The sequence below is a fragment of the Pteropus vampyrus genome, unplaced genomic scaffold, assembly GCF_000151845.1.
Source record: "Pteropus vampyrus isolate Shadow unplaced genomic scaffold, Pvam_2.0 Scaffold48, whole genome shotgun sequence".
Classification (NCBI taxonomy): Eukaryota; Metazoa; Chordata; class Mammalia; order Chiroptera; family Pteropodidae; genus Pteropus; species Pteropus vampyrus.
Genome location: NW_011888829.1, coordinates 4,345,158 through 4,355,531, shown reverse-complemented (window position 1 = coordinate 4,355,531; position 10,374 = coordinate 4,345,158). Strand labels below are relative to the sequence as shown.

At 39.7% G+C, this 10,374-nt stretch overlaps 2 protein-coding genes across 2 annotated transcripts in view; both read right to left on the bottom strand.

The window, feature by feature from the left end:
- Window positions 1–3,943: 3,943 nt before the first annotated feature.
- MTPN (myotrophin) overlaps window positions 3,944–10,374 on the bottom strand; it is a 57,172-nt gene continuing 50,741 nt past the window's right edge. Inside the window, exon 4 of the mRNA XM_011359506.2 lies at window positions 3,944–7,208. Coding sequence (XP_011357808.1) covers window positions 7,122–7,208 — 87 coding nt within the window. The 3' untranslated portion in view covers window positions 3,944–7,121. The remainder of the gene's footprint in view (window positions 7,209–10,374) is intronic.
- LUZP6 (leucine zipper protein 6) lies at window positions 4,396–6,170 on the bottom strand. The gene is made up of 2 exons (XM_011359566.2): window positions 6,111–6,170; window positions 4,396–4,627 (listed from the first exon to the last, which is right to left on the bottom strand). Exons 1-2 carry the CDS (start codon window positions 6,168–6,170, stop codon window positions 4,472–4,474), a joined length of 216 nt encoding a protein of 71 aa, XP_011357868.1. The 3' UTR covers window positions 4,396–4,471.

Below are 10,374 nucleotides of genomic sequence, written 5' to 3'. Positions count from 1 at the left end.
ATATATCTAAAGGATTTGAGATCTAGGTCTGGAAGAGATCTGACCTACATTCCTGTGTTCATTGTAACATTATTCACAATAGCCAGGGTATGAAAGCAACCTAAATGTTTATCGGTGTACAAACAGACACAGAAAATGTGGTATATACATACAATAGAATATTACTCAGCCTTTAAAAAGGAAATACTGCCATTTGAAACAACATTGATGGAGCTTGAGGTCATTATACTTAGTGAAATAAGCCAGACACAGAAGGACAAATAATGCATGATCTCACTTACATGTGAAATATAAAATATAGTGGTACCCCACTTATCTGCAGTTTTGCTTGCTGAGGTTTCAGTTACCCACGGTCAATCATGGTCTGAAAATATAAGGAAATTTCCAGAAATAATTCCTAAATTTTTTGTGCCATTATGAGTTGCATGATGAAATCTTGCACTATCCTGCTTTGTTCTGTTTGGAATGTGAATCGTCTTTGTCAAGAGTCTCCACACTGTATACAGGTCCAACTCATTAGTCACTTAGAAGCCATCCCAGTTATCAGATCGACTGTCATGGTATCACAGTGCTTGTGTTCAAGGAACCCTTATTTTACTTAATAATGGCCCCAAAGCCATTCACATAACTTTCATCACAGTATATTGTTATAATCGTTGTTGTTATTAGTTACTGTTAACCTCTTATTGTGCCTAATTTATAAACTAAGCTTTATCAGAGTTATGTGGGTGTAAAAGAAAACAGCATGCACAGGGTTTAGTACTATCTGCAGTTTCAGGCATCCACCGGGGGTCTCCGACTGTATCCCCATGAATGAGGGGGGGATGGCTATAGTCATCCTCATAGAAACAGAGCAGAATGGTGGTTGCCCAGGGCTTGGGTGAAGGGGGAGAGGGGAGGTGTTGGTTAAAGGTTACAAAGTTTTCATGAATAAATTCTGGAGATCTGTTTAAAAAAAAAAAAAAGCATTGAGGCCACAGAGCCCCCACCCCCCACTCCCTGCGCCCCATACACCGAAGCAGCATTCTGCGAGGGAGTGGATTATGAGCATTGCTTTTGAACGTCTGGGTGAGAACAGCCCTTATTTTCACTTAATCTGAAGGAGCATGGGCTCTAAAATGAGACAAAACTAAATTTTACTGTTTATAAGCTCTTTACTGGCTGTGAGCTTTATTTAACCTCTTAGTCTGTCTCTCTTTTTAACATATAGTTATTGTGAAAATTGAATAAAGCAATGTGGTAAAAAAAATTCTCAGCACAATGCCTAGCTCCTATCATACAATAAATGTTAATTAAAAAAATTTAGTTGTAAAATTAATGTAAATTAGCTTAGATTTGAGTACTTTGAAGCCTCCTGAAATTTGACTAGCAAATCACCTGGTAGCCACCACAGGGGATGAGCATATAGAACATATAGAACATTATTAGATGTCAGGAAGGGACTTAGAGATACCTAGATTTTGTTAGTAAAACCTTAGAAAAAGGTAGCTTCTTTAAAAGAATGATTCTAGTTATCTACTAGTATCCTCAAAAACTGGCGTCGAGTGGCCAGAAATTGTCTATGCATTATTTTCCTTTGTGTGCTCAGGTGCTGTGGCTGTGTAGCCTGACATGTGACCCATCATTCTATCCCAACCGTGTAAATGAGACTATTCTTGCCGCTGCAGCTGGGGAATGCATAGAAGTTGCTCGGGCGACCGGACAATCCTTTGTTTCGCGACTGTTTACAGCTGTGCTTCAGTATGTGCCACAATGGCTCAGTGACCTGCACTTGACCCCATTGGGTCAGCATTTCCTCAGTGAATCACTGTGACTGTGACATTTGCCTTGACTGCATTGCTTTGAGTTTGCAGTATCAGTAGTTCTTAGGAGCCTACTTGGCCAGTCTTTGGGTAGAACGACGTTAAGATGTAGTTCCGTGGTTCTAAGAGCCAGTAATCCTTTAGAGATGATTTACTGAAACAGCTTATCTCACATTTGACAGTAATTCAGAACAAATAGAGCGAAGGTCTACCATGTGTCAGGTGCTGTTAAAGTTGCTGATAAATTTTATTCTCAATCAGTAATTGCATCTCAATGAAGTAAAAGCTTTGAAGAAAAATATCCTAATGCTGATGTATGATGACCTGGCTAGCAATTTGGGACAGACAGTTGACCAGAAGGTGGTTAGTTGGCACGAAGTGGCAGCCACTGCAGTGGAGAATCCATATTCACAGCACTAATGCCAGCACAGGGAAGTGGGGCTGAGAAAGTAGCATTTGGCCTCCCAGAGTGGCTCTCTCCTGCCACAGGACTGACAGGCAGAAGCAGCCAGCAGGGATGCAGCCAAGTGACTGGAGCAACCCCACAGTGATGTGCAATGTGGCAAGCATGGAATAAGGACTTATGACACATCTCCCCAGGTTCCCGGATGCTTTCCTCACCCGTTTGGAATTCAAGGAAGGGACTTGGGCAGGGCTCAGGTCTCAGTATGTCAGCGGTGGGGGGCTGTAACCCTGGGCTGCTGTGGACTGTGGAAATACTGTCCACAGCAATTGGGAGGACATCCTTCAGGAAAAAAGCCGAAGAACAATGAAGAGCATGGTCATTCTCACCAGTGTTACATCTTTGGAGCCATCGCTACATCTTACCCTGACTTCTTTTTGCCCTGAACATAACTTAAGATCATAGCTTTTCTTGGGTGTCCAGAGCTTCTGCACTTGGACAGTTTTGCTATGGTGTCTGTGTTAAAGGCTTCCATTTACTTCCATTTCTCTCCAGAAGGCCAGCCTTGATGGCATCCTACTTACAGGCTTTTAGACTACTTCTCTTTTTGGTCTTGCACACTGGTCCTCAAACTGGAGTGTGCATCAGAATGACCTGGAGGGCTTGTTACAACCTGATCACTGGGCCCAGCCCGAGTCTGATTCAGTGGGCCCGGGTTGGGCATTTCTATCAAGCTCCCAGGTGACAGTGAAGTTGCTAGTCTAAGGACCACCTTTTGAGAATGATTGGTTTTGCAGAAAGAATAACATTCTGATATACCGTGCCGTGTGAAAGTGCTGTGATAGCTACTCTCTAACCACAAAAGAATTTCAGAGAAATTTACCCAAAGCTCTTTATTTCCTCTAGATGTGTGCCTTCTACCAGATGGTGGTCTGCTCTTCAATTATATAAGGGGGCCCTGTCTCCTTTAAAACATTTTGCCAGACTTAAATGCTTTTATATACCTTAATTCTTAAAATGAGAATGTCACTGCTTATAAAATTTTCCATGGACACTCCCACCTACAGCCACACATGCTACCCTATATTTATACTTCAATGGGCAAAACACGAAAGTTCTGAAAGATAGCTTTTGCTGTATTTTAGCATCTGCATATTTTTTCTATCGTTAATGGACCATTTCAAAAGTCAACTACAAAACAGTCTTAGGGTGTAGACAAGATTATAATAGAATCAAACTAATTTTACGTATAATCTTGTTTAGTTCTGAGGTTACAGTGATTTAATGTTAAATCAGAACGTTTGTCCTGAAAAGTACACCTTAAGAAAGGGCTCATTCAAGTGAGTTAGGAAAAAAGGTGACCCTCCAAGGAAGCTGCAGCCACTTACATGAGCATCTGAAAGGGTCAGAGCTCTCACCGTGACTATTTTAACACCTGTTTAGATCCTGCCGATCTGGGATGCTTAGCTTTACCTTGCTCCTATCCTAGTAATGCGGCTAAACATGTATAGCAAAACAATTTGTATCGGGAGACTGACACAAAAGCAGCACTTCTCAATGAAGTCATTTATTTCAAATCGTTTCTATGTCTTTCCACTTATGTTTTTCCAGAAGTGGGATCCAGGGAGAAATTTTAGATTAATTAAAAGTTTGAGTCAATCAGTACTGGTTCAGCTGCAAAGAATGGAAAAGGAGAGCTCTAGTAACTGAGGGAGAAAAATGCTGCCGACACATGAGCTGTAGCACAATTCAAGTTTATTCCATTTGTTCTTGCAACACAGAACTTGAACACAGTATTATTTAGCATTCTGATGTACATGAACTAGGATAATATGAGAAACCCAATTGTGTCAAAAGTATTACGTTGTGGAAAAAATGAACTCAAATATATCAAAATGCACAAAGCACTAGTCTTCCTCCATTACTGCTTAGAAAGATATGATTGTTTCTCCATTTACAAAATAGAATCAGGACAATTTAAATTTTTTAAATTTTGCATGCAAACACTGCAATTGCTTATGTAGGAGGGCACTCTCACCAGCTTCTTCTATACACAATCGAGTATACAATATTGCATGGAAGAAAACAGCAGCTCAGTTGAAGTTTTAGGAAAAAAAAAAATCGAAAAGGTCCATAGAAATTTAAAATCCATTATTTGAGAGAAAGAAATGAAGAAAGGACCTACTTGCTTGCAGCTTCCACACACTGCACACGCCCACCTCGCCTTCAGGCCCCACTGGCTTGAGGTGAGCTGTGCACAGAAAAACTACTTGGATCTAGTCAGGTGCTGGATTTGAACTCTAAGTCTACAGATACCAGTCTGAAGCTGCAAGGGGGAATTTGTTAGTATACGAAGGTCAACAGGCAAACCACCTGTTTTGACTTGATATAGTGCATACGAAATGACTGACTTAATACAAAACTACAGAACATGCAAGGTTTTTGCTGAGATGTTAAATATAACTTCAGTGGAGAACAAAACTTACTTAACCTTTCACTAATGCATGTAGTACCAAAAAGCAGACATGGTTTTTTAGCTTCCTTTACTCAAATATGAACATTTAAGTGTTGTGAATTTTTCTGCCAAGTGGTTCAGAAATACATTATAAATAACCTAGTTTAAAAAAAAGAGAAGAAATTGTAAACCATCTTGGTCAGTCTATTCTATGTTTATATGTTATTTTCTCAAGCAACCTCTTCATAATTATGGGGCTTACAAAATGGCTGAGAAAGAAGAGGGAAGGCGAAGTAGCCTCTACTGCGTTACGAGGAACATCAGGATAAACTGTACAAAAAAGTCACGTGGTTTCTGTACCAGGTGACTGTAGAAAGCAGACCAGGTTTAGGAATGATAGGACAGTGCACTCTCTGCAACAGCCAACTGCAACAGAACACTGAGAACGTAAAGGTAAAAACTGTAGAGGGTAAAACCCAAGCCTTTCAGATAGCATATGCCAAGAGGTGGAAACAAAGATATCAAACACCTTGTCACTATGTTGACGGTTAAAGACTGACAGAGTGCCCTCCGTCTTTAATGAGGATGGCTCCAGGTTTCAGTTCAGTGATGGAATAAGGTACTGATTACTAACTTTTAATCCGACTCTAACAGGCTGCATTAAGGCAGCAGAATTAGCCAAACATATCAAAGTATTTAAACCATCATTTCGTGATTGTTTTCTTGGATGAAGAAAAATTACAGGGTTGGGCTAGTTGTAAGTGAAAAAGCCACAGGATAAAAAAAGGGTTCATGGGGAAAAATACACACACACACACACACACACACTCTCACACACTCTCACACACTCTCACACTCACTCACAACAACCTACCAACCAACCAATCAGCAACTGATCAATAAGATCTGTTATTAGCCAGGCTGACTGTTCTTGATACTAGTTTAACTCTGCTGTTGAATGCTACATTGCCTTAAAAAAATCATCAATTCTGTATTATCCATAATCTGAATACAAGTCCCTAACCCACCCTCCCCCCTTTTTAAAAATTTGAGGTACATTCAATTATTGCATGATGTAACTAAGGAAAAAATCCTAATATTTTAAGTATGCATATATGGATGGCAAGTCAAAGGAATCTTAACATTTTAAATGCAAGATAGCGAAATTTAAGGGCATATGTTTTAATTAGTTGTACTGCTCATTAAATACACATTTGAAAATGTGTCTAAATATTTTCGGCAGGTCTTAACACCATTTTAGGGCACTGTATTTTAAAGACACAGAATACATTTTGAAGGTGTCATACTTAATGCATGACTTAGAAAAGAAACATACTATGCAAGCGGGCTGGCGGATGTTCAGCAGAAGTTATCAACTCAGGGAAACCTGGTAACTAGCAAGCATGTTTTTGAAGGGATGGGGTACATGTGTCCAAGTAGCAAATCTCACCCCAGTGATAGCTTTGGTGCAGGAAGTAATCAGCATCCGAGATGGGTCTGAGAGAGGCATTCCACAGTGTCCCTTGATTTTCCAAGCAAAACTGAGGCCAATCCATTCAAATAGCAAGTGAAGAAAATTTGTAGGTACTAAGACAACTGTTCTTTCTTTATGTGATACTATCAGGCTTATGGCTATGATTCTATTTTTAAATCCCCCTTTAATACCAGCAGGAGTTCGAAAGTGTTTCAATGTTATGTAAATGTGTAAATCTAGAGGAGAAAAAAAAATATGCGTACTGGAATGATTTCTCCTTTAGACTTCCAAAATTTACGATCTGACAAATAAAACTAGTCGGTTTACCTAAAGATGCAAGAAATCCATGTGAAAGGGGAGAAGAAATCCAAAGTTCAGTCATTCAACAATTTGGGAGTGCGCCCCTCCTCACCTTAACTCAGCTTCCACGTGAAGCTGAAAGCCACCGAGGGAAGATTTGGTCACCAACCACGGGCAGCGCTCTGAACTGCGCCAGGAGACCCCCAACCGAGTGCACCTTAAGGCAGAAGGCTATAGCTAATTGCTTATCTCAGCACCCTAGTTTACATCGCAGCAGCCGCCACTGCCTGTACAGTGAGGGCTACCAAATATGGGTAGTTGGCCTTTGTATAATCAGACCCTGGACACGATCTAGTTAATAAATTAGCTAGGGAGCTGAAAGGGTCAAATGTTACTGGTATATTTTGTCTTTGCTTTTCCTTGGGTAGAAGCCGTGTATTTTATTGGAAATGGAAAAGAGGCTGACTTGATCAGGGATCCTAGTAAAGCCTGATCATGGTTTTTTCCTCTTCTCCCAAACATTGTTTTTTTTTTCTGGTAGTCTGATTTGTAATGAATTTCTCTCTCCCCTCACCCCTCGTAAAGTATTTAGCTGAAGAAGCTGGCAGATAGAGAGTGACAGACAGACAGGCAGCAGTGTGAGGCCACAGGAGAGTCATTCTTCCAGAGCTGTCAGCCCACCGTCCATCACTGAAGAAGTGCTTTGATTGCCTGGTCGTCAGTGGCTTCAAAGGCAGTTAGTCCATCAGGACCTTTCACAGTCTTATCAGCGCCCTGGAAGAGAGCAGAAAAAGCCTTTATCATTAAATGAGTCCGCAAGTGAGAGAAGAGAATGAAAGACTAGCACTTGGCACAGGCAGATGTTTACGTCGAGAATTAAAAACTCCTCTACTTAAATGGAGTCATTCTATTGAAGAACAAAACCCCAACAGTTGGCAGATTGTGAATGAACTTATAAAAATGCCAGATTATTTTTCAGGCACTAGAAATTGTAAACTACATACACAACTTGCCAATGACATCGGCGATGATTGCCTTTTTTTTAATACTACCATATATTTACCCAATTAAGCTTTAAAAAATATCCCTCTGTAGTATAAAGGTAGGGAGGAAAAGCAGCTTTTGCTAAAGAAGCACTACGGTGACAAAATTATCTTTGAAATACATTTTAAGTGTTACATATTTCTAAAATCCAGAGCTTATAAAACTTTGAGACAAATTCCTGGATAATATGTATAGCACTGGCCATTATATTTATGAAAACTTAGTGGTAAGTGACCAGGATGTGGGCCAAGGGAGGTTCCGTGTCCTATACCCCGGGGGAATCCTTTCCAGCCTGCTCAGCACTTCACCGGGACGGTGATACTCTGGAACATTTCACCTGTGACACGGTGCTGCAGGTTGGAGAATGCGGACGCACGCATTTGTGTCCATCTATCATTTTCATGTCTTCTTTACCAAAATAAAAGCTCCACGGGAACAGGAATCTTGTCTGTATTATTCACTACTGTGTCCCCAGAACCTAGAAAAGTGCCTAGCGCATAGCAGGTGACTCTCCTCCCAAACCGGGTCCGACCTCTTTAGCTCCCAGAGATGACAATATTCAGCGCCTGGGGGTTCTCTCTGCTAGCCTTGCCCAACCAGGATTTAGTCACCAAATAGCCTCCAGTGTCCTGTCCTCCGCCACTTGCCAAATCTCATGAATTCTTCCGTTTCTAAGAATTGTTTCAGCTTGACATAGGTGATCTTTTAGAGACCAATTCTGGACAAACTCACTAACCAGTCTCTTCTCCCATTAATTTTCTATGCTGTAATCCTATAGAAGTTCTCACCATTCCTGAACATACCATGTGTCGTGCCTTTATACAAGCTGGAGTCCATAGGAAATGCCTTACACCCTTTCTCCGGCAAATCCATTCACTCATTCAACAAATAGTTACTGAAGGTCTGATGTGAGGTCACTGTGTAAAGGGCTGGAGAATCAAACAAGAACAAGCTAGTCTGCCAGTCTGGCTAGTGTGGAAGATAGGCAATCAAACAGCGTGAATCAGTGGGATGAGAACAAGTCACAGCCTTCTGCACAGCGAAGAGTGGCCGTAGGGCAGAATGGGGTGTGGTAGGAGGGTGTAGGAAAAGTGTCTTTTTGGGGTGAGGTAATGCTTGAGCGGAGTCTTGATGAGTAAGACAATTAGGTAAACCAGGAAGGAGAAGATAGATTCTAGGAAGTGGTAAATTATCACAAAGTCCTCTTCAACATGACTATAAAAGTCGCTATTTCCTGTTTTCTAATTTAATTTAACTGCTTTATGGAACACATGGAACTCACAGTTAAGTGGGAGAGAAATCTGAGAATTTCAGTGTGGTAAATCCTCTAATGTAGGTTAAGTGACAATAACTGGGTTCACTGTATTCAAAACAAATCATTTCTTATGTTCATAGTGGTTTTTATGACTAGCATTGTAAACTATAATTCTGCATTAACACAAAGTTAAATAGTACAGTGAACATCGACTGCTTTTTTTAGTTGCCAGAGTTCATTTTCTTTCTTTTGATAACAGCATCCTGATTTCATGTGGAGGGATCACTTGTCCCCATTGTGTGGACTCCTGGGACTGTAACTCAGGTGCTATGTACTTCCCTAAGTGTCAAAGACTTATTCATTCAGGATGCTCACTTCTAGATTTTGAATTTTGACTGGAGAGATCAAAGGAGAGAACAAGAAGTCACTGCTCATTTATTTTCTGTGACATCAACCAAATGAGACAGTTCAGAAGTTTCTGCTAACTAAAGTCCTACAGCTACCACAAGTCTGGCCCCTGGGGAGCCTGGTCCTCCAGCTTTCCTGCTGGTTTGAGGTCCAGTTTCTTCAAAATTCTACTTGAAAGAGTCAATTTCTACTGTCTGCAACCCCAAAAGTTTATCTTACAAAATATTTTTAAAATTTATATAATCTTTTTTCCTAACTATAATACAAACTCATCAAGAACTCAGAATACACAGAAAAACATAAAACATAATTCCATAAATCAGACATAACACTTTAGTGTTATTTTTTAGTGTTTCTGTCTACTCTTTTGTTCTAAATATGTATATGTATGTATGTATTTTAAAAATAAATGAGTAACCATAAGAGAACTAGAGTGACTATATCAGATAAAAGTAAGTTTAGGACAAAGAAACGTTACTAGAGACAAAGAGGGACACTTTATTTCAAAATGCTGTTTAATATTCAAATTTCAAAAACAAAACTAAGAAAACAATTCCATTTAAAATAGCATAAGAAGAAAAATATTTAGGAATAAATTTAACAAAGTTTTGTCAGTGGATAAGAATATTAATGATTTTTTTGGTACTTGGTAGTTATCGGAGTATTAGCTGGCCTCAACAGGGATGAGAAAACCATTATTTTAAGTCATTTGTTGTTCTAGTGATTATTTTCATAGCTCTTGACCTATGTCAAAGAGCTTACTGCCTATGTTTTCCTCTAGGAGTTTTATCGTTCCATTTTGAGTTGTTTTTTGTGTATGGTGTAAGACAGTGGTCCAGTCTATCTTTTGTATGCAAATGTCCAGTTTTCCCAGTACCGTTTATTGAAGAGACTATCCTTTCCCCATTGTATATTCTTTGCTGCTTTGTCATAGATTATCATAGTTGACGATATATCTGTGGGTTTACTTCTGGGCTCTCTATTCTGTTCTACTGCTATGTTTGTTTTGATGTCAATATCACATTGTTTTGATTCATACAGCTTTGTAATATAGTTTGATATCAGAAAGTAAGATGCCTTCGGCCTTGTTCTTCTTTCTCAAGATTGCTTTGGCTGTTTGAGGTCTTTTATGGTTCTGCATCAATTTGGGGATTGTTTATTTCTGTGAAAAATGCCAATGGAATTATGATAAGGATTACACTGAATTCTGCTTTGGGCAGTATGACATTTTAA

Coding starts and splice junctions, on each gene's coding strand:
- LUZP6 (XM_011359566.2), bottom strand. CDS start 6,170: ATGCCTCTCTCAGACCCATCTCGGATGCTGATTACTTCCTGCACCAAA. Junction 4,628..6,110: donor GCACCAAAGCTATCACTGGG/GTGAGATTTGCT, acceptor CATGTTCTGTAG/TTTTGTATTAAGTCAGTCAT.